The sequence below is a fragment of the Protopterus annectens genome, chromosome 7.part0 (assembly GCF_019279795.1).
Source record: "Protopterus annectens isolate FY-2018-M chromosome 7.part0, PAN1.0, whole genome shotgun sequence".
NCBI lineage: Eukaryota > Metazoa > Chordata > Ceratodontiformes > Protopteridae > Protopterus > Protopterus annectens.
The window spans coordinates 167,373,401-167,398,398 of record NC_056739.1 but is presented as its reverse complement, the minus strand read 5'-3'; the positions used below and the strand labels follow the sequence as shown (position 1 = coordinate 167,398,398).

General features: G+C 38.8%; 1 protein-coding gene across 1 annotated transcript in view; it reads right to left on the bottom strand.

Annotated features, from left to right (window-relative positions):
- Positions 1–24,998, bottom strand: part of LOC122806313 (golgin subfamily B member 1-like) — a 512,564-nt gene that overhangs the window by 30,642 nt on the left and 456,924 nt on the right. The window contains exons 12-13 of the mRNA XM_044076629.1: positions 12,634–12,715; positions 8,143–8,257 (exon numbers count right to left, since the gene is read on the bottom strand). Of these exons, the coding sequence (XP_043932564.1) occupies positions 8,143–8,257; positions 12,634–12,715 (197 nt within the window). The remainder of the gene's footprint in view (positions 1–8,142; positions 8,258–12,633; positions 12,716–24,998) is intronic.

Below are 24,998 nucleotides of genomic sequence, written 5' to 3'. Positions count from 1 at the left end.
TTCGTAGGATATGTTATTCTTTGACAGGGAACAATTTGCTGCAGTTTCTAGGGAGTTGACATTATTGGCTAAAGCCCTTATTTTTTTTCCACTGGCTCTTGTTTTTCCTGCTTGTTGTTGTCATTATTAAAAAGCTTCAGAAAATTGTACTTCTGTAAGACAGAGAGCTAAAACTAGCGTTTACAACAGAGAAACAGAAAAGTACTTATTCTAATCTGCACTAAGTTCCCTACTGGTTTCTGCATAGAAAGTTGTATTTTTCAGACCTTTCAGAGGATAATTCACTGCTGTTTCTAAAGAAATGGCATTACTGGCTGAAGTCCTAGTTGTTTTTTATTTTATTTTATTTTTTTACTGGTTCTTTCACTTTTCCTGCTTGTTTATACTGCACGACGTTCCATTTAAGCCTGTACTGGAGAGAGACAGACAGTTTTATCATCAGTTTTACACTAATACAACACTTAGGCTGTACAGTATGAATTATATATCATATAAACCAACTATATAAACAACTGGCATTCTCCCATTCAGTAGGGCTGAACTCCTGTTCAAAAAAAGAAACAAAAACTGCAATTTATTTAATTGAAATGTAAACTAAAATCTAAATTAACTAAATTGGCGTTGCATCCTGTGCAAAAAAAAAAAACATAAACCAAAATGAATTTCAATAAAATAAAATATACTTCCAACGGGCAAAAGCTCGATTCCTCAGAAACAAAGTATATCACCAAAAAAAACGCAAAGGAATCACAGAGGCAAGGCAGAATAAAAACGTAATTTAATTTCACAAAAACATAAAATGTAAGTGCTTTATGGTGTGTAAGGGACCACTGGGAGGTTACCTAAACAATTTCACTGAAGAAAGAGAACTTCACTGGATTTCTAGATTTTGTGCCAATAGGAAACCTGGACTTAATGACAAGGTTTCTTTAAAGCCTATTTTAAAATCTAAAGATGTGCATAGGTAATGGCGACCTGATCTGGATTGGCTATGCTGTAATAGCTCTTGTTTTAAATACAGTTTTTTGTGATGCAGAGCTTTTGTCTGAAGAAGAACTTTGTTCGAAAGCACTTACATTTTATGTTTTTGTGAACGTTCTTATTCTGCCTTCTCGTTACAAGGTTTCCACATACCAACTAAAGCCTTTGTTCCTTCCCACAGTGCTTTTTAAGCAGAGTCCAATCAGTGAACCTTCCCAACTTGCATGGGTTCCATTTAGATGCTCGAAAGTCCTTTTACGTGAATACGAAAAGAGCGACACGTATTGCGCGAACCATGGAAATGCAGAATGTCCAAAACCGCGAAATTCGAAATGTCGAAGTGTCATGGCTGACCCGTCTGCGATATAGCTACGTAGGGTAAGTGTGCGATAGTTACGGAACTTAGGGATAGGGTGCGGGTTAAGGTAAGTGCATAGATAGGTAATGTATGAAAGGTTTAGTGTAGGGTTAGAATTAGAGTTTTGTTAAATGTATGTGTGTGGATTATTTATTTTGTTTTGGTATATCTCTGTAAGGTAAGTGTGCGATAGTTACGGACCTTAGGGTTAGGGTGCAGGTTAAGGTACGTGCATAGATAGGTAATGTATGTAAGGTTTAGTGTAGGGTTAGAATTAGGGTTTTGTTAAATGTATGTGTGTGGATTATTTATTTTGTTTTGGTATGTCTCTGTAGGGTAAGTGTGCAATAGTTACGGACCTTAGGGTTATGGTGTGAGTTAAGGTAAGTGCATAGACAGTAATGTATGTAAGGTTTAGTGTAGGGTTAGACGTAGGGTTTTGGTTAGTGTATGTATGTGGTTTATTTATTTTGTTTGGGTAGGCAGTATGTAGTGGGAGGTGGAGTTGGCGGACTATGGGGATTCAACTTTTTGAATTTCATGGTTTAGTGTGCTTGGCATATTCGCGGTTCGTGCAATACGTGTCGGTGTTTTCGCATTCGCTTAAAAGTATTTTCACTAATATAATACAGACCCAACTTGCACACCTTAAAACACTACATTTTAGTTATTCCTTTAAGCTACTACATATATAGTACCACATATTCATCTTTATATAATTACTGTAACTCCATTACTTCCAACCATGCAGCTGCTATTGTAAGAACCCAAATATTTCTGATGTGAATTTCAGCTCCACCTGCATTTGCTGTACATCTGTTATCTCTTTTGACTGTATGACACTTATTTCCTGTGTATGTGTTAATTGTTTTTCCTGTTTGTGAAAGATTTTGTATTTTACCCAAACTGTGCCTGAAACTGATCACTCTTGATCAGTGTACTACCCCAGTAAACAAATATAAATAAATAAATACATACATAAAATTAACCCAAAAAATATTAAACACAAGCTTACATCAAGATGGCTCTGCTCAATTCCAGGACTCTCAATAACACAGTTCCCCTACTTTGAGGCCCTCCTGCGCTTGGACTACATTCCCGTGTGTAATCAGTGAAACTTGGTTTATATCTTCAGATAGCAGCCGACCATACCTGGGGTTTGTACCTTCTATACCCCAATGACAACTATGGTGGATTCTCCACATTTGTGAGACCACATCACCTATAGGCAGATTTTCTAGAGTCCCATGGAGAGAAGTCATTGAGATACAAATCACACTAAAAAGGACCAATTGTATAAGCTAATCGCCTGTTAAAGGAACCCCTCTATGTCCCCTGAAAATAATGTTAAGTTCCTAATGTACCTAGAACAATTTACTTTAAGCAACAACTCCATTATTTTGGGTGACTTTAACTACACCTCTATAAACTGGGACCAACTATACTTTGAATGAAGGATATGCCCAAAAGTTGCAAGATTTAATAAACAAGAACTCCTTAAACCAGATAACCAAAGAACCCACTAGAGGTTAAAATATCCCAGACTTGATTCTACAAATATACTGTCAGTTTGTGCCATTCCCTTGGTATTTGTCACCCCATTTAAGTCTGATCATAAACTGGTAATCTTTACCTTTAAAATATGAAAACTAATGGATGCCAGTGTCACAGAATTCAGTGATTTCAAATGCACAAGTTCTGTGATGAGGTCTCAACCTTACATATAGCAGTATTACTCAATGCATTGATGCAGGAAGTAGCTACACAAAAATTAATTAATTAATTAAAGGCATATACTCTATTAGATACAAAATATTTCTAAAATAACTAAAACAAAGTTGGCACCTAGAATATATAAAACCTCACTGTGATCAGAACATATAAAAAGTTCAAAATTACTTGGGGAGCTCTCTTGATTTGAGAACCAGTTTAATGGAAGCCATTCCATTCAAACCAAAACCCTTCCCCTTTCTAAACGTGAGTATCCAATGTTGCTCTCTTCTCTCCATTTTATTCTCCAGGTGATCCAACATATACTTTCATTTAAAACCTCAACCACCATAAAATGAAATACATATGTATGATCCCTATTCAAAACACGCCTTACAGCACTTCAAGTGCTCCCATTCTTTCTATATAAGGAAAACCAATAGAACATTGAGATAGCAAATTCGAGACCATGTTTATTGTATCCGTGTAGGTAATAGCAGTAATGCTCTTACTAGGCATGTTTTGTATAGGGATCTTGCACATGTATTTCATTTTATGGTGGGTGAGGTTATAAATGACAGTATTAGGTTGGGTGACCTGGAGAAAAGAACATAGAGAGTGAGGTTTTATATATTCTAGGTGCTGACTTTGTTTTAGTTGTTTTAGAAATATTTTGTATCTAATAGAGTATATGCCTTTAATTAGCGGTGACGTTGCAACATGATTATGTAGGTTAGCATGCATTTCATTATGTTTCGAGAGGGGAATGGTTTGAATGAATGAGTTTGGCAATAATGTAAGTTTTCAATTGTTTTAATTGAATTTTATTTTGATTGGTTAGATGTTTTTAAAATTTGAAAATGTGACAAATATAAGTGTCATTATTTATTTAGTTTTTATGTGATGGTCTGATGAAGTGACCCATGTGGTTGAGAAAGCGCTAACTTGTTTTAAATAAATCTGAGTGTGTTTACTGCAGCCATGTATCGGTTCACCATTTTATTGTTTTATTCATAACTCTTGTTAAAGTAGTGTACCATTCATTTTTGGGGGGATTTGTTTCTTCGATTCAAGGATAATAGACAATCTAAGGTGAGAAGTGGGAGGGAGGGGGTTACTGGAGCAGTGAGAAGTGGGATGGAGGGGTTAATGGAGCAGTCTGCTGGATATACCAACAGGGATCCAAAGAAGTGTGTATCACTGTAGCCTACAAAGGTGGGGTCCAAAAAAGCACACCCTATATTCCTAAAGTTGCTAGAATAAGGGGATTGGAAGGTGAATATAAACCTGGTGCCAAAAGTGCTGATATCAGAAACCAGTGCCACAGCCACCAGTGTAGTGAAATTGAGAAAGGGAGCACTGATGTTGTTGACACGAAGCATTCGTGTTGAGTATGGGCATGCTGACATCAAAAACAATGGCATGTGTAATGCACAAGGAAAGCAAATCATGAGATCATTCGCACCTTGCAAATACTCACCCTGAAGATGCACCTTTGTCGTCTAGGAAAATAAAGTAAGTCAGGCCTGGGATGAACTTGTGGATGCTGATCCAGTAATGAAGAATAGTCTTGGAAAATGCAAAGGTATCTCTCTCTTAAATGTAAAAGGGCAATTTATTCCAGAGATGGGGTAAATGTTGGCAAATAAATCTATCTCCAGCATCTTTTGTTTATATGCTGTTGGAGATTTAAATCCTAAGATGTAGTGTTAGTGGAGTTGTTTTCTTGTAGAGTTGTAGAGATCAAAGACGGTTTCGACTTTGATAGAATTTTTAGACTAGTAATCTAATTGTTTAGGAAATGATGGTGCGTTTCTAGCTATGTGATATGTCTGCCAAGGTACATACTAATGGTGACATTTATACTCTATTTGATCTAAGTATCACACATTAAAAAGGGAACATAACTTATTTCAGCCTGAATGAGATGCCTTTAGTTGTGCTAAATAGAAGGATTTTCTGATCACTAATGCTAAACAGTCAAAAGAGAAGGAGCATTCAGTCCATGTACCAAGATCTCTGATTACAGTGTCAGTCAGGAGTGGGGTGCAAGCTATGGTGTAGGGTGGAGCTGAGCACTTTTTTCCAAGTTTAACAATGCTACACTTTTTATTTTGCATTTAATGTTAGCCCTTTTCAAGTATGCTATTGGTTAGTGAAGATTACTTCCTTCTATAGTAACACCATGTCAAGGGGCGTCCAGACAATAACACCCAACATGCAGCCAAGAGAAAATGTCATTAGTCACAGAATGGCCTGGATTTACAATTTAGAGGCTGGAGAAATGTATGCATAAGAGGTGGTCCAGCACAGATCCCCGAGTTATGCAGGTGATTACTTGCTTTCTGTGATGGCTCCTGTTACTTTAAATATGTGGATTCTATTTAATAGCCAATTTGCTATCCACTTTACTATCTATGGGTCTTTATTAAGGTCTCAGTTATTTATGAAGACAAAATGGGTGATCTTGTTAAATGCCTTTCCCATATACAGATAGGCTTCATGGACTAAAAGACCACTATCCACAGCCTCTGTGACCCTCTCATAGAAGTTTACTAAGTTGAGCAGACATGGTCGCCCTTTGACAAAAAAAAAACAAATTGTTGACGGCTAAGTTGCACAATATTTTTGATATCACAGTTTATGATGTCAGCTATAATGTGCTTCACAGTCTTGCAGGTTAGACTAGATAGATAAATTGATCTGTCATTCCCAGGGGTCTGTGATGGAGCCCCCTTTATGAAGGGACATTATGATAACAGTTCTTCATACTTCAGTGTCATACTCTGTGGTTAAGCTCAAGTAAAATGACGGCATGTTTGGCACAATTTATTGAACACCTGAGTATGTTCCTAGTCCCATTGTGGTATTACTGACTTTTGAAACCACAGTTAGAACATGTTCCTTGGAAATATTAGGTGGTATCAGATGGTTGGGGAGCTGCAGAATTTTGATTTCCTGGGTAAAGTTTTCTCAACGTTTCTGTATGGATTTTTTCCTTTGGGCCTGAGTGGATGATGCCATTTTAGATTAGCTCAGAACACTATTGTGTGTTGTGACTTAATTTTCTGATGGAATTACAAGAGGAGCTCTAAATGTCCCTTGCTTCAGATGGTAGTTCCAAATGGTGGTTTAACTTTTCTCTTCCTGATGGTACCGTTTAATTCTTTGTTCATCCATTTGCTAGATTCTTTAATGTGAGCAAATTTAGATTTACTATAGAACTTGAGATGATTCCCTTCTGTTATAAATCCTATCTGTACTTGTAGACCACCAAGAAGGATTATTTATGAATTTCCCAATCTATTTGGTTATAATACGAACTGCCATGTCTAAGCACTTTTCCAAGTGGGAGTAGAACTTTGTTTCATATGTATCAGCTAAAGCTACAGGACAGCTGGTGATATTGCAAGTACATTTTGAGCTCTCATCATAGAGTAGGTTTGCTTTTGAAGTCTTTAAATTTAAATTTGTTCAAAGGGGGAGGTCAATTGTTTATGATCAGATATAACCAGGGAAGGGAAATATGGGCACAGTACGAGAGACCTATATTGACAAAGGCATAGTCTAAAATGATTTGCCCCTTGTTGGGTTGGTTAAATAACTATTCTGGGGAATTTTAAGTGCTGGAAGTTTTGATCATATCCAGCTTTTGAGATACAGGCATATTACTTTATCGATGGACATTTAAAAGCACCCATCAAAAAGTTATTTTCATTATGGCTATTTTAGAAAGCACATTATTGTCCAAGGACATGAAAGGCATCCTATAACAGTCAATAAATGTATTGCTTGTTTTAGTTAGGGCAAGCTGAAGGTTATTGAGTTCTGTTTGATAACCTCAGGGACTCTGCCAAGAATGATTTTTCGCAAATATGGAAATGTGTTTGCAGATTCCCTCTGGTCTGAAGGCATGGTATGCTATTCCCAGGTAAGGAGAGAGTGCCTTCTTTACAATTAAAGGCCTAATTATGATGGAGACTGGATCTGTTTAAGTTGCAGAAGGGCCTCAAGATCGTGCAATTTGTTAAGACACTTCTGGCATTGAGAAGAGCAAACTTGATATAGTGTGATTTGTAATTGTATTTATTAGGAATATCCAGTAACTAGACTCTGCCTTAAGAGAAGAAAACACAGTTGGGGTAACAAAGGCCTTAGTTAGTAAGCAGAAGTCATGGAATGAAAGGTGCAGGCTGTCCTTTGTGAACCCAGTCAGTCTGTTGTCTAACATTTCCTCCTAAGGTAACACATACTGGACCACCTAGACTGACACTCAGCCAGTTGTTGAAGCCAGTCATCTTTTCTTTCTTATTTAGGCCTCGCTATGAGTGACGGTAGGAATCCGTTCAGGATAAGAGTCATACGTGCGTTTGACACATACATCGTGAGATCCAACACATCTCTCTCTGTATGTCCCTTAGAGTTAAGTGCTTCATGTCATTCACACCCAGATGGACTACCACAAGGTCATATTCATATTTGCCCCCCAGTGTGTTAGACTGAAGAGCTATTGCAACATCATGGATCCCAGCACCAGACAGACAATCACTCACCTAGTTCCTTGTTCAGCCTCATAAGTATCGAGTCAGTGTGTCTTATGATGGAGTCACTGGTTACCAGGACGTTTCAATTTGTACTGACAGTTTTAGTGCTGGTAGATGAGGCATGTTGTGTTTGAGAAAGATAGTGCCAGCAAAGTTGACTAACATCAGAAAAAAGGACATTGGATAAGGTTCCAGAAGAGTGTATGTAATAGATAATGGGGAGGCCAGCATCAGAACTGGAAAGTGATCCCAGTAAACATAGGAATGTCTAAATTGTAGTTTAGAAGAAAATATAAGCCAGTCAGCCCCAACATCATTGCCTCTGTTATCCATATTGAAGTCAGACATCTGTATAGTAACTTGGCTGAGTCTAAGGTAGTACAAGTGACACAATCTTCTCTCCACAGTCCTGGATCTCCTGATAGCAGGGCAAATGAACATCACTATGATGCTAAATTCACACCAAGCTTTGTGCCTAAAATACTGCAAGCTACTACTTCACTGCTGAATTTAAACACAACTTTATACAACTGCACACTGGCATCATACCTGAGCTGAAGATATCCAGTTCCGTACTGCAGTGAAGCTGGTCACAGAAGTGATATCGTACATGACAACCACCCCGTCTGCCTTTCGGAAGCATTGCCTTGTGATGCTGTGGAACCTGAAAGAAAACTATGCTTTAATCCTGAACAGGAACAAATTATAACATCACTACTTACAGCATTGACTTGACAGCACATGCAGAGGACTCAATATGCCAGTTTCAGAGGAATACATAAATGCTGCATAGTACTTGGTTTAATGAGAAGTTCCACGTTTCAGGATCACCTCATTAGAAAATCCTTTTAAGCTAATGTTTCAGTATTGACTATACAAAGTATCCAAGTACATTGTGTAAAAAAAAGCCTGTCTCAAGATATCTCACAGTTTTATGCTATTCACATCTTAGGGATGACAACAGCAAAAACTGTAAAACTGAGTTTAAAGGAGGTTATGAACAGTGAACAGAAAAAATGTGGCTCAGAAGAAGCTACATAAATGCTCTGCCACTGTTACACTAACTTTACAAGAGTAGAATGACTACGGTAAAACATTCAACAGGGAGGCTTTCGCTAAACCAGCACCTTCTATCAGATGTCGACTTCCTTTCAATAAACATTCCTGTCCGACAGTGCCTTAATTACTTAAATGAGTATGGATTGTATCTATTACTTCCCTCTTCCTCAAACAGCCAAGATTAGGTAAAAGTTAAAAGTACAGGAGTGATGAACTATGGTCAAAGATTACAGACACTGGGATATTACGTCTTGACATCCGTGTGCAAAGCTATCAAGTAGAAACAAAGTAAAGTCAATCTTCCAAATACTGAAAAAATTAACCCCAGAAAATATACGAGACAGAGAGTACTACACAACATAGATTTCCAGCAGAATGGATGTTGCTAATAACACTGATATAAATTTGTATTAAATGCATTTTAATTTTATGACCATCCAGGCTGGATGTAATAAGAATTCTTTAATGGGTATCCATCTTTTTGTTCTTTGTTTCTGTATTATCCTGAGACTGATACGCAATGTTAATTAGTAAACAGTAAAATGGCAGATCCTGATGACTTCTGATACCATGTTGTGAAGACTGCAACTCTATTCTTAAGGATGAAGTACTGAACAGGTCCACAGCCTGAATGCCTTCAACCTTGGAAGTGCAGTTTTATGTTAAAGCTAATACTCAGAGGGAGTAGTTGCACTCAGAGAAAGGACAGTTTTAATTTTATTGTTCACAGTATCAGACTATAACTAAGAAATAAAATCTGGTTGAAATGATCTTTCTTAATATTCAGGTTCTATGTTTGCTTGTGCATTCTTTGCCTAAATGAAAGCATATAATTAACATTTATAAGCAATATACTCCCCTTAACTAGTTACTTTAGTCAAATTTTTAGTGATATGTTTTCATAAAGTTGTTCTGCGCAAGCACCACTCATGAACATTTGTAAAAATATGATTTATAGCACATAATCTCTTGGAATCTTGTGACTAAAATAATTCCATTGATATAAATACAACCAGAGAGCAATTTTATTTAGTCTTTCATTTATCTTCCTCACTGACAGCAGAAGAAGTAATGAAATGTTGGTTACATCTCAACATAGGAAATTATGCTCAACAACTCTTAGCATGTAGTCATCATGCCGAGTGCATTTTCATAGGCTCATAGGTAAGTACTAGGCTAGCTGCCCTTGTGGGACATTTTAAGGTACTTGCGTATTATCGCAACCAAATTCAGAGAAGGAGAAGCCCCTTATTTACAAGCCTTTTTCCTACCAAAATATGTAGTGCAAGTTACTTGGGAAGTGTGTGTCGCTGAACTGTCTTTCAGCACTGTGATCTTTCCTAGGAAATATTTACATAGTTATAACATAATGCTGTCCAAATGACAAGCGACACAGTGGCAGACAAGCCTTTTCCTCACTACAGTTAACTTTATGTAGTGTGACTGGCAAACAAGAAGCCAGCACAGAATCAGTTTTCCCAGAAGAAGTTAACATCTGCAGTATGTTAAATGTCCAGATGAAGTCAGCTAACAGACGTTAACATCACAGATTGGAAAAATGTGTAGTAGTGGAAATCACACTGGTGACACAACTGCCGCCGAAAACGTAGCCTGCCAGACAACATCCATCCATATGAAATAAAAACGGGACTTGCGTATTATTGCCAAATTGTTGGAACCAATAAAGGTTGGCAACTACAATTTTACGTAATTGTAAATTTATGCCGGCCAACTGACCCGAGACAACAGCACACACCCACTTTCCCCACCACAGTTAACAGATTACATTCCTTACTTGCGCAGCTTAAATTGACTTCAGCAGCTGAGCAGCACAGTTCTGAATAACATGTACAAGTGCAATCAATGGCAGCAGGCCAACTGAAGCATTATACATATGCTATAAGGGACCATCCATAAGGAAAAAATAAATATAAATTTCAGCAGCTATGTATTATTGCATAATCTTTCACTACAAGAGCAGATGACTTTATAAAAATGAAGCAAATGCCCATGATGTGACAAATACTTACAGGCCTAGAATTTGGTTGTGATAATACGTAAGTACCCATTTTAAACCTAGCCAATTTTCGTTTTCGTACTTGAAGTAACCTATCCCATTTGGTTAGAGATTGGTCTTAACCATCCCATGGTTGAGAATTACATAGTATCCCTGATGAGTATAACAGAGATCATACCATAGACAACTTCAGGTGACTCATGCATGGGATAAAGACTTAAGGAGTTGTCTCTGTCCATTAGTGGTACAGGGGACAGAACTGGGGTAACATTTCTGTTTCTCATCCGTAGATCCAAGTTGCACTTGAATATGGACAGGGATCAACTTTGTTTTATGTGGATGGGGAACTTGTTTCAGAACAGTGGCATCCTCTTCTGCAAGTTACACTTGTCTCTCCAAACCATTCTGTTGATGTTGCAGAACAGGTTTACATCCTGACTATTTCTAATGATATTTGACAAGCTAATGTGCATTAAATCCATCTGTACTAGCTCAGAGGATACCTTGTATGCCTGACACAGGTCACCTCTTTGCAGTCTGTAGGATATCAAGTATAGTGATAGGGCTTTCAGTCAGTCCATGTAGAATATGTTGTTTTGGCCTTGTATCCTTTTTGTAACGTATCTCTGTGGCTGTTCCAGTTGTTACATGTGTCTGGACAGATACCTGTCAAAAGGGGGTGAGCATTACACTCAATAATTTGCATAATGATGACTGAGTAAATAGGGAAATGACAATCCTACATCTAAATACAAGCCCACTGTTTATAAGATAGGCAATAGATGCACTTTCTTACAACAATGAACAGATGATCAAAAATTAGGCCACAGTCCACATAAGCTCCAAATCTGGAAGAACTAGGGCAACTCTTAGGACCATATTGTCAATGTGATATTTCCCAGGGGTAGATGACTTCCCAAAGGATACAGTCATTTAGTTTCAGTCCATGATGTTGGCATCAATTATTTATCTGGGACAAACCTTCTTACAAGAAGGCAAAGTCATTTATGGATCCAATGACTGCTCCCAACATGCAGTCATCGGCAAACGTAGTCAGCCAGAGACATTTGGTATTGGCTTTTACTTCAGAAATGTAGATGCCAAACAGGACAGGACCCAACACAAAACCCTGGAGGACTCCGCTGGTGACATATCTTTTTGTGGAGGTAACTTCCCCTATTTTCATTTTCCTGCATCCTATCCATGAGCCAGTTGGCAATCCAGTGGGTGGCGTAGGAGTTTATCCCCAGTTTATTTAGCTTTTGTACTACGCCTGAGTAGGGAATTGCATCAAAAGCTTTGGCCATGTTGAGGTATGTGAGGTGTACCATTTTGTCTTCATCCATTACTCTGGTGACATTTTCAAAAACATCCACCCATTTCTGTAAGCATGGCCTACCCTTGATGAATTCAAACTGAGACAGGCCCAGTGTTTGGAGATTTCCTATGTACTGATTGATTAGTTCAATTTTAAGTCTTTCCATGGCTTTGCATATGAGAATGGTTAGACATATGGGTCAGATCTGTAATTGTTTGGGTCTTTGAATGTTCCTCCCTTATGCAAATCTTATGAAAATAATTATTCTTATGAATGATTTATGAAAATCTTCCAGTGACATCCCAGCATCACTAATTTATAGTCCTAAGGAGGATACACTTCAAGCAATGAGAGTGCAATTTCTCCTATTTAAGGTTACATCCACATGTCCGTTACCGTTGCTATATAATTATTGACCATGAGGTGGGTAAGGCCAATCTCTAACCAAATGGGTTAGGTTAATTCTTGCACAAAAAGTGAAACTAGCTAAGCTTAAAAATGTCCCAGAAGAGCAGCTAGCCTTGTACTTACTTATAAACCTATGAACCAGAAAAATCAGAAAATATGTGAAAAATCAGTTAAATTGAATGATTAATTTGTGACAGTAAAAAATTAGCTGTGTGATACTCTAGAAAACAGCAAATACCTCTCTTGTCCAGCTGTATCCCACAGTTGTAGAGCAAATAGCTTGTCATCCACAATTAAGGTTTTAATTCGATAATCCACTCCTGAAATAAAAGATATTTTGTATAACAATTGGGCTTTCTAGGACAGAAATAAACACCAAACTACTTTTGACAACTATTTTTACATTGGAAATGGCAGTGTAATGCATCTAAGCAAAATAAATAAAAGATGGGTAGTTAACATAATGATAAATACAGATAATCCAGGTCAGTCTGAAGTCCCTTAGCCACAGGATCAAGTCAGCATGGTACACAAGAGCTTTCCTAGTGTTCAAGTCTGACCCTTACACTCTAATGCACCACATTTTCTCACAGTGTACCACTCTAGAGCAAAACACAAACAAGTAGCCAAACATAACAAATGAGCTTGAAAATCATCAACCCCTTTAGGCCTTTCCTAAATAGGTTGGAGAAGGAGGATTAGTGTATATCTGAGCTGAAATGTGGCCAATCCTTTGGAAGTGGCCCAAACCCCAAAACATAAAAATATTACTTTTGTATGTTTTCCTGGAATGGAGTCTCTGGGTAGATAAATGAGTCGGATAACCTTAGAGTATGTATACGTTGTCCCTGGTCATTAAAGGAAGTGGAAAATCCAAGTGGTTACATAAAAGGAGTGAAGGTCTGAATGAGTGAGCAGGGTTCAAAGGGGCCTCAAGCACAAAGGCTCCTCCAGAAGATGAAGAACAAGTGGAAATTACACCTGACAATGCCAAAATCAGGCTCTGAAAATGGCTTTAGACTTGTTGTCTCTGCTTTCTAAAGGAAAGGTTGAATAAAAGGCAATGGGGTATGCATAAAGGAGTGCCACAGACCTTGTTTTTTTGACAAGCTCATCTCTAGACTGCTGCCTCAGATGGAGGAATCATACAGTAAAAGTTGCTGCATTTGGCATGTGTCAGGGATGCAAAACGCTTCAGTGCAAAACTTCCCTTAGAGAGAGAAATATTGTCCATGCGACAAACCACTCATGTGACATCACTAAGGAAGGATTGAACCTGTCCGCTAGTGAATTGCCTTTCCCAGGGATATGAATTGCTTTCAAAAAATGTCTTGTCTACATAATTTATTTGTACACCATCAAGGTCTGTCTGGGGAGTGTACCATTTTGTTTGTTTATATGACATCACAGTCATATTGTCCATCTAAATAACAATGACAATGTGAGGCAGGGTGTCTTGAAAGGCCTGTATGATAACCAATACTCCTCTCATCTCCAAGACGCTGATGTGCAAATTAGCCTCCAACCGTGATTCTTATTTGGAGCAATGTCCATTTTAGAAGATGCCATGGCCAAGTTGTCTCCTTCCAGACTGCTAGTTTCTCTACTCCTGTTAGTTCAATCTGAGCTGCAATCACCACAACATTCCATCCTGGAAAAATCCATTGCAGTTTCTCAGCAGATGGCCACAGTTGTAAGAGTCTTCATCTTTTTCACTCTTTTAGTTTTTTTCTCTAACTTTTGACTCTGAGAGACTTATTTTATCAAATGGACATTAATAGAAGATGCCTTGAAATTTTCAGAAAAAAAGCCATCAGGCGAAGTCAGACAAGATAGTGAATCATAATACCATTAACTACTGCCCTCTCTGTCCCATCCACAGCATAATATGCCATGTGCATGGTCAGATAAGACATAGTTGCTACTTGGGATGAAGCATTAATGTGACTTCATTACCTTTTTACAACTTTTACAACACTTTGCTTACTTCATCAACAAGCTCATGCTGAAACTGCAATCTATGAGAAAGATAACTGCACATTCTGATAGAAGAGTGGAGATAATGCATAAAAATGCTTCCCATATTGGGCCAGTACTCAGATTACTTACTGGGGCATGGAGTGTTGGACTTTGGGAAGCTGGTTCCCTCTTTAGAGCTGACACAGCAATTATAGAGGCTGTTGTCAGGGCCTGTACCAATGTTTCCCAGTACTTAGGTGATCAAAGGATCCTGTATGAGTCCCTAGAAAGAGGAAATAGGTGACTACATCTGGATCTTTCCAGGCCTCTCTAATTATCAGAAAAAATAATTCTGTCCACAAGAGGCACCAACCAGGAGGTTGAGGGAGGAGATCATAAAGTTTATTGTAAGATCTCCTAGGAGGATAAATGGGTTTTATGGGTTATCCCCAGTCACTGTATAAGCTGTAGGATCATCTTGAAGAGATGTTGGAAAATTACTTTCATCTCTGTTTTCTGTAATTAGATTGGGATTCTGCATGGGGAAGGGGGGTTGTTGGAAAAAGGATTCCTCTAGCATGTGTACTTCCTAGCTATCCTTGATGGGGAGGGATTTGAGGATGAGGAGGAAACTGAAGGAGATCCTGACCTGCAATGGCACATTTCATGTGCTTCTGAAACTCTGTCCTTAGGCTACAAGGAATAGGATGCCATAGGAGCAACACAAGGAAGATTCTGGGTCAGAAGGCCAAAGGAGCAGAGCAAGGAGGGTTCTAGCTCAGTATCACTGTGCTAGCAAGAGCTGAAGGAGGCTTATGCATAGATGTATGCAGTACTGATACAGGAGTTGATATCAAAAAATCCCACTGACAGAACATCAACATAGATGGGAGAGAGATGACACTGTTTGGTACTGATGTCATAGCTGGGAATTGCATCTCTACTAACTGATCTGTCCCCCACTAGCATCAAGTCACTCAGAACTATTGCCAGCACTGGGCTTTTTGGTCCCAAACATTCAAAACCAGAGGGTGCTGAAGGTTGGAACACTGGGGGTATTAGTGCTGATACTGATGTTGACTATTCAACCTGAGATTTTGAACCAACAAAGAACTGGGCAGCAAGAGTGTCCACATTGACATAGCAAACATCAACTGTAGAGTCAACACTAGAGTCAGGAAAAAACTGAAGTCTTACAATATTCAACATGGTCTAGGGTAATCCATCTTTAGCGGCACTTACAGGGTCTCTCTAATTCCATCAGATATGGCCCCAAAACACAGCATGGTAAGGAAGAAAAGCAATACCCATGAGAGAAGCAGAATTTCTATTTGTCTTGGACATGGGGAAGTCACACTCATGATTTACCGGCATATATCATTTTCTTGTGGTCCATATCCACAGTAACTGACTAAAGAGTGAAGAAAACAATCTGGTAGACCTATGTGACCTGGCACATGGAGTGTTAGAAGTGGTAAATCTGCCTAGTTCGGCCTCCAAGGGAGGAGACACTGTCTTGTCTAGTCATCCCAATTCTTTCTGTAGTCAAAGCTGGCAGTTTAAGAACCCCAGAAATACTTAAAGAAGATTCAATATCCTCCTGCCTAGTCTGCCCTACTGGCACAATGCAAGAGTCTCTAGAACAAAATGGCTATCCTATGAGTCCACGTTTATTATGCCGCTGAGTAGTTTTATTGTGAAAATTTAATACTGAGGTGAGTCTCATAGCATTGTGTTCGACTGTGAGTGTTAGTGCAGTGCTCCTCAGGAGTGTTTCCCATTTTTTCACTGTAGTGCAACCTTGGAGTTAGTATATACAATATATAGGGGTGGAGGTGCTGGGTGGCTTGTTCATGTGCAAAAGAAAAAGATATTTTTGTGTTTTGATTTTATGATTTTCAGTTCACCAGTTTCCAAAAGATAAATGCCAAAAACAGTGAGCAAAAATATTGTGCTGAGAAAACCCGTGAGTAAACCAAACACAACTTGTCCTGATCGTTTTCTCGCTTACATTACGTTTTTGAAACTTTTTGTTGCGATTCCTTAGAAGATTGAGAGGGAAAGAATATCTCTACACCAACACTGTCCTTAGGCTGTCCTTTAAGCAGTAGTTTGATTTTCTTTCCCCTGCAAATATCACAACTTTCCTGTAAATGTGCAACTCTCGGGTATACCATCAAGGGTACATGCCCTTCCTATAGTGATCCTTTGTGATGGTACTTCTTGCATCTTTCCAAACATAATGGCTGTTCCATACTGTAAAAGCAATGCATGCACGCACACACCTGCACACCCCCTCCACACATGCATGCACACAGGCAAACAAATAGTTCCTGATACTAAAATAAATAAATCCTAAACTAGCTCAAAACAGGAGTAGGTGTCAATGCACAGGAAAATGGCCACAGTCTGTGCCTAAAGATTAAATATAACCTGTCTCAAATTTCAGAGAGCTGGAACAGTCACGGAATATAACAAAAAAGGAACACTTGAATCATTTGGAGAAAGAAGCAGACGGTACATGAAAGCTCAATGAGCAGGAACAGACAGCTGGAGAGAGAGAGTGCAAGAGGGAGAAAATTATTGTGCATCATGGATAAAGGGGAAAAGTGTGAGAAAGATTACATGCCAAGCTAACCTAAGAAATCATCCTAAATTAGACTTTATTTTGTTTCATGGCATGTGTTTCCATTTGATTTATTTATTACTTGATTGACGGATTGCATAAGCAACTTAATGTTTTTTGGTATTACATTCCATGGAACATGCTAAGGCATGAAAGCCCAGCATTCTGGTGTTTGATGCTATTTTGATGTCCTAGTTTCCTGACTTAACAAGAATACCCCACTGCAAAGGGCAAGTGAATACACTTCAGACTCCCCCGTGTCCTGCCATTTAGGAAGTGTCTTGCTTCACATAATCTATCTTGTCAGTCAGTATTCAGGCACAGTCTGACGCCCAAAGCAAACATCACTGTACTCCAAATCTACAAGATTTCAATGGCATTTCACTTTCCCTTCTGCTCCCACTGTGACTGCCATCAAACCAAATCTCTACCCACAAATGATATTAAGGTTGTAGAATCCCCTGTGTTCATCTCCTCCTTTTGGACTTTGTGGGTTTTTGCCCTGCTACTGTCATGTCCTAAAATGAAGAAATCACCCCACATTCATTTCATTTTAATGCCATAACATACAAAAAAACAGTCCGTCATCTCTCACTTAATGAAAAGGTGGAGTGCACAATTCTCCATTGCAATGATGTAGTCTTGGACATTGGTAGATAATTAAACATTACTGTACAAAATGCAGCCTAAAGGACCAGGCATCTTGAACTTTGCCACAGTCATTCTGCAGTTCTGAGTCAGTTAGTGGTTTCATGCATGGAATGCAGACCTCCCCTTTTGGAATGGATTTTATCTCCAATATAATTCATAAGAAAAGAACCTAAGGCAAATATATTGAAAAACTGAGGCACAAATAGTAATAATTAAAGCTGTGAGACATTGTTTAAAAGATTAAACACAATCATGTAATGTTTTTGCAATTTTCAATACTTTGGCAACATTCATAAATTTATTCATGATTAAACACCCACTTTGCATATATACTTAGAGATATCCATTTTGCTAGAAGTCTGTCTAATGATATATTTTTTGTAATGAGCCTGTTGTGTTTGACTGTCTAGCAGCAGTCATTCCATGAGTTTAGCCATGTGCTTATGAAACTGCTTTATATTCATAACAGGCCACATACGTTACCACATGACAAATAAAACTTTCCTAGGCTGCCTAGAACCTTCACCTTCTGATTATGCACTGCCTTTCTCTCACTCACATGTTCTTTGCTGTGGTTTGAGGACAGGCAGTCACAGAAACATGGGCCCTGTACAACCTGTCTGAGTTTATTTTATTTATTTATTGATCTTGGTTTGGGTGGATTGGCTTGGAATGTAACGGCTTGGATTAGTGTGTGTGAGCATTTATTTGTTTTATTTCTTTGCTTTCTGTTACTTGCAAAGACTATTTTTTCTATTCTGTCAGAAGGTTGTCTTATTTTCTGTGCCATTGAGCCTGGACTCGTCATCTTCACGATGCCTAAATCCCCATTTAGAAAGTATTCCTGCAGTCAGGTTATTTTGCCCACAGCAGGCACAGGCACTGAAAATCATATGATTTCTTGGTGACCCATTTATTTGGGATTTAACCAGTTATATAATGCAAAATCATCAAACTCTCCAGGCATATTTAGGGTCTGAAGTATTATCTGCAATTCAGACAGAAAGGAAATCCAACCCTTTGGGCTCTTCAACTGATAAATCAGAACAGTCTTTGGGGGATCACCTTTTGTATGAGGTTCTGGAGTTTCTCCCGTCCTAAAGAGAAGAAGCTTTAATCCATCTTTTCTAAATACATTCCCCCTGATCCTACAGATTATACCGCTAAGAGCTTCTGCTGTTAAAGATATCTCCTAAACTACAAGGGAGTCTCTTCAAAGTTCTGTAATAATGGTTGAAGTTGCCAGCCGAGACGTTTTTGCTACTTATTCTCCTGTTAATTCCAAGCCAGATCCCTTTGCTCTTCATTTTTTATGGTTTAGATTATGATAGGTTCATAGGTACTTAGTAGGTTGTTGATATGTGAGGATCTTAAAAAACTTAGACTTACATTCCCATGGTAGACGTAACCTTTGCATTTTACATAGGCTGAACAAGGACATATTGGGACATTTATATGCTTCCCCTATTCATAAGAGACAGGGGTGTTAAACCAGGGATGAAACTGGGGTTACCCATCCAGAGAATTACTCTGCATTATGTAGAGTGGAAGACTATTCCATAGAGGCAGTATTCTCTGTGATGCAAACCCATCCCTCCAACATATCCTATTTATTTTTGCAAAAAAGATTGTAAACCATTGAGTGGCATTTATGACACCATTGGAGATACAAATGTGTATTACATCTGACAGAACAGGGTCTGTTGAATACACATGGTATGTTCTCTACACACAATTCAAAGTTCACCTCTCAGTTGCCTGTATGATATTGAGAACAGGGGCAAGGTTTGAAATGGTCTCCATAGTTTTTTATGATATAGGCCCTTGATTTTTTTTTTTTTTTAGTGAGAAAGAGATGTGGTCATTCCATTTGTGACAAGTGTTTGGACAGGTAAATACCAAAAGAGGCATTAGTGCCAAGTACAGTGAAACAATTGCATCCCTGGATCTGGATGCAATACCTTTAGATACAAGCTATATGATAAAAAAGGACAGCAGTGAATATGTGGTGATCAAAAGACAGTTCATTCTCAACATAGGTTTCAAGATAAAATAAAAATGTGAATTGGTGGTACTGCAATCTTTATTAAGTCAAGAAGTGAGCACTTTCATCCCATTAAGTCAGACTTCATCAGACTGGTACAAGTAAACAATTTATTAACATAAATGCACATTGTAAAATCATGGAGCTTTGTTACCTGTTACAGTCCATGAAATAATTTCCATTTTTTTCAAAATCACCTTAAAATTAATACGATCATTTAAAACTTAATATGATCATTAATACCCGAGAATCCAGTAGCATTTAAAAGTACCTACCAATGATATTCTCTAAATTTTGATAAATCAGTAACCCTAAGATTCAGATCCATGTAATCCAATATTAAAAAAAATAACTTTTTAAAACCTAAAGACACCACTGAATACTTGTATAAAGTATGTGCTTTTTTTATTCTTGGTATTTATTGCATATTGAGATATGCATGCGCACACACACACACACACACACACATACAGTATATGTATATATATATATATATATATATATATATATATATATATATATATATATATATATATATCCACACTGGATGCAAACACTTACTGTATTCCAGCACAAGTACATACAGAGACATATTATCCTTCAACTATATAAAGGGGGGAAGGCCCCCTGCGCTTCCACACTCCCTGCTACTTAAATATATCAACTCCAAGATTGCACTTGATATATTTAAGTAGCAGGGGTTGTGGGGGGGGGCACAGCGGGGCTTGCCCCCCCCGCTTATACTTCAAGAAGAGTAATATGGTTTGTGTTTTATTTGTTTCTGTGTGTATTCATGTGCTGGAATGTAGCAAGTGTTGGTATCCTGTGTGTTTTCAGTATTTTGAACTTTCGAGATATTGGTCTCAGGATTTTGGTCTTCAGAATTTTGTAGCACTCCTATACATATATATATATATATATATATATATATATATATATATATATATATATATATATATATATATATATATATATATATATATGGGTCCCCTTCAGAAACCCAAACGTTCACTTACCCGATTTCCAAAATGCCGAGAGACGAAAAGGCCAATGACCGCACAATACCAACGTCCCGGAAGACCGACATTCCACTCCGGGTAAGTAACCGCTTGACCATTCTGTTGAACTTTACCCCTTACCTCCACAGTAGTGCACTCTCGGAGTCGATATATTTAATTAGGGGGATGTGGTTTTGCTTTCCTTCAGCTTTACTTTTTTGTCAGGATGGCCAAGTGGTTACTTACCTGGAGTGGAAAGTCAGTGTTCTGGGACATCGGTGTTGTGCGGTCGTTGACCTTTTCATCTCAGTGTTTTGGAAGTCAGGTAAGTGAGCATTCAGGTTTCTAAACTAGAAATATACACATATACTTAAACAAGCCTCTTTTACTCTGTCCTACATAAAAGGCTGCAAAGGTTAAGCAGGAAGCCAAATCAATTAATTCAGAAGATTTACAATTAAAGTAACTGGGTGCCTCAAAACCTCTCTGAGTATAAACACAAAAAATGAGTACAGTAGAAGGGTTACATCCCCAGATCTGGATGCAGTATCTTTAGGTATAAGCTTTGTGATAAGAAAAGACTTCCTTACAACAGTGGATATGTGATAATCAAAGGACAATTACTTGTCATCATAGGTTTCCAGATCCCCACCAAAAAATCAATTTTTGGGGTGTGTTGATAAGCTGGCTGAAGGGAGGTTTTTCTCCTCATCCCCTGTGACATGGGGAAAAAGGGAAGTTGCATTTTTCTGACAGGAGTTACTGTCCCTCTCCCACTTTGATGCCACTGCTACTACTACAATTACTAATGGTGCTCCTGGCATCAATGCCTCTGGCGTTGTACCCTCTGCTGCCTGCCTTTCCAGTCCTGAATTCTAAAGGATCAGCTATACTGGTATCAGCAATGTTAATATTTGAACCAGCATTTTAATGTTAATATTTGAACCAGCATTTCGATGTTAATGCTTGAACCAGCATTTTAATGTTAATATTTGAACCAGCATTTTAATGTTAATATTTGAACCAGCATTTCGGTGTTAATATTTGAACCAGCATTTTAATGTTAATATTTGAACCAGCATTTCAATGTTAATATTTGAACCAGCATTTTAATGCCAGGATTCTTCGCATTGCCTGTCCTAGTCTTAGCTATGCTAGTCTTGAGGCCGACATAAGGATTTTTAGCACCTGTATCTTGGACCCCTCACTGTACTATAACATCAGGACTATTTGCTGCCTCATATGAAGCTTTCAAACTAAAAACATTCCTCTTTAGAATTAACACACTGACAGGTTTAACCCTTAAGACACATCCCCATTAAAGACTCCTCTGAGGTACTTCGTTTGGGTCTATATTATATGTACAATGTTTTATAACTTTGAATATCATATGATCAACACCATATGGTTAAAGTTATAAAACTTTCAATAGTGAAAAAAAAAAGAAAAAAAAAAGTAACCTAACAGGTTAAAGCAGGGGGTCATGACCCCCACACCCCACGCTCTTTAAATATACCAACACCGAGATTGCAATACAGTGCAGTAAAGGGAAGTCTTCCCTTTACTGCATTATAGTGCGGTCTCGGAGTTGTTATATTTAAAGAGCGGGGGGTGGGGGGGTGCAGGTGGGCTTGCCCCCTGCCTACAACCCTTAGTTTAGGGTTTATTCTTTTAATTTTTTTTCACTATTTGAAGTTTTATAACTTCAACCATATGGTGTCAATCATATGGTATTCGAAGTTATAAAACTTTGTACATATAATATAGGTTCATAGGTAGGTACTAGACTATCTGCCCAAAGGCATTTATAAGCCTAGCCAGAATGTGTTGGCTTTCGCCACCCCCTTAGATTAGTCCCCTGTGCCTCTGTCCAGCAGAGCCACTGAAGTGATCCCTGAGGTAAACTTTCAGTTTCCCATCCATCGTCAAGTTTCTTTTGAAGAGTGTTAGTGAGGAGCTCTGCCTAATGTAGATTGGGATCTTGTTCCAAAGCATGGCAAGTCTCTGGGACAGGAATCTATCCCTCCAGCACATCCTATTTATTGTTGTGGTGAGGTTTAGATCCCTAGATCATGTGGCTCGAGGGGATAAGGTTTTCTTTAGGTGGAGCATGTCCATCAATTCTGGGTTGGACATGGCCTTGTATGTCAGGCAGAGATCACCTCTGAGCATGCAGTATTCAACCGAGTACAGCTGGAGTTTCTTCAGTCGAGCTACATAGGGCATCTGTGTGAAGCCAGTGATTCTCTTGGTGAGGTACTTCTGTGGTCTTTCCAGCTGTTGCAGGTGTCTTGTAAGGTGCATCCCAAATGGGGCACGGTACTCTATGATGGGTCTGATGAGTGATGAGTAGAGGGGCACAATGACCTCTTTTGATCTGGATGCAAACCCTTTTGTGATTAGGTGGGCCACGTAGAAGGATTTTCTAACCACTTTGTCAATGTGATTATCAAAGGTGAGATTACTATCTACTTGGGTCCCCAGATCCCTTATTATGTCTTCCATATTTAGGGGACTACCACCTATGTGGTAGTTTGTGGGTACTTTGTTTTTTCCAAAGGGGATGACTATGCACTTTTTGGCATTGGCCATGATTTTGACACCAGGTATCTATCTCAGTGAGACCCTTTTGGAGGATGTCTGTGTCAGCTGGAGAGTCAGTTATAGCCCTTAGTTTGCAGTTATCTGCGAACTTGGTCAGCCATAGTCCTCCTGTGCTTGCCTGTACCTCTGAGAAGTATATGCCGAATAGGAGGGGTCCTAGGACTGAGCCATGGGGAACGCCACTTGTAACCGGTTTAGAGTCGGACCTAGCTTCCGCAACTCTCACCATGTGGGTTCTATCCATGAGCCAGTTGGCAACCCATCTTGTGATGTAGGGGTTTATGTTCAGGCTGGTGAGCTTGTCTATAATACCAGAATGGGGAATGGTGTTGAAGGCCTTAGCAAGGTCTAGGTATGGTGTGTGTACCACCTTTCCCTCGTCTATAGCCTTGGTAACTGTCTCAAAGAAGTCCATCAGGTTTAGGAGGCATGATCTGCCCTTAACAAAGCCGAACTGGGTAGGGTTCAGTGTTTGGAGGTTCCTAATGTCTCTGTTAATGAGTTCCATGATGATGTGCTCCATAGCCTTGCAGACCAAGCTAGTCAGGCTTACAGGGCGATAGTTCCTGGGGTCTGTTAAGGCTCCACCTTTGTGGAGTGGAATAACCGTTGCTGTGTGTCACTCTATGGGTATGTAGCCTGTGGAGAGGATGAGTTTGAACAGTGTGTTTAGGTGAGGGGTTAGTTCGTCTTTGAGCTTATGTAGGATGCAGCCTGGGACATCGTCCGGTCCCATTGATGCTGTGTTTTTGGCTTTGGAGAGGACTGTTTTAACCTGAGTGTCTGTGATTTCAGGGACTCTACATTCTTCTGGTATGGTTATGGGCCATATATAGACCCCTTCGTTTTCCTATCCATCAAGAACATTTCACAAGAATTTTGGAGTTTTCTGATTCTGAGTCTCCCTTTAAAAATGACCTTCATGAATAGATGAGTGCCAGCAACCCCCCCCCCCATCCCGAGGATGTTAAATTCTGAAAATACTTTCAAATAAAGTAATAAAAATGGGGTTGGCCTTCTCCCCACTCTCCTAACTCTACAGGGGAGACTGTAATTGAACTACTATTTCATCCCTCAGTCCTACCTTCATTGATGGAAATTTTATAAGATGCTATTAAAATCAAATGGAAGAACATGAACACAGCTGAATCTATACCAAAGAAGGTAGAAGAGGTCTTGTGGCTCCCATGGGAATGTTCATTTTGCCCAGTCTCTCCCAAATGAGGTAATATAGTCTATTCAGAAGCCAACCTGCTGTCTATCAATGAGTAAGTCCAAAGTCATGGACAGATTTAAGATGCAGACCACTAACTACTTGCCATACAAAAACAGAACAACCTTCTGGTCTCCATCATCTACAGTACAGCAGAAGGTATAATGATGGTAGCAGGATCTAGTATAGCTTTATGGTGACATTCCTGGCTGTAATTCACATACTCCTTTTGATGATACCAACACAACATTTTTGGATTTTTCCCTTCTCATGACCTTTACTGTTTCAGTCAAAAAAGCTGATCACCTCAAATAAATGGAAAAGAAGGGCAGTACTCTTGTGGTCACAGAATTTCAGATTTATTAGGATTCAGAGGAACCAGTACCACATGTGGTTAAGACATGGCAAATAGCAAAAAACAACAACAGAGGTGTGCTGAGAAAAAGACAGAGAGTTCTGGAAGTTTGGATTCCAGTAATGATATGGGTCCAAAGTAATGTGACTATAG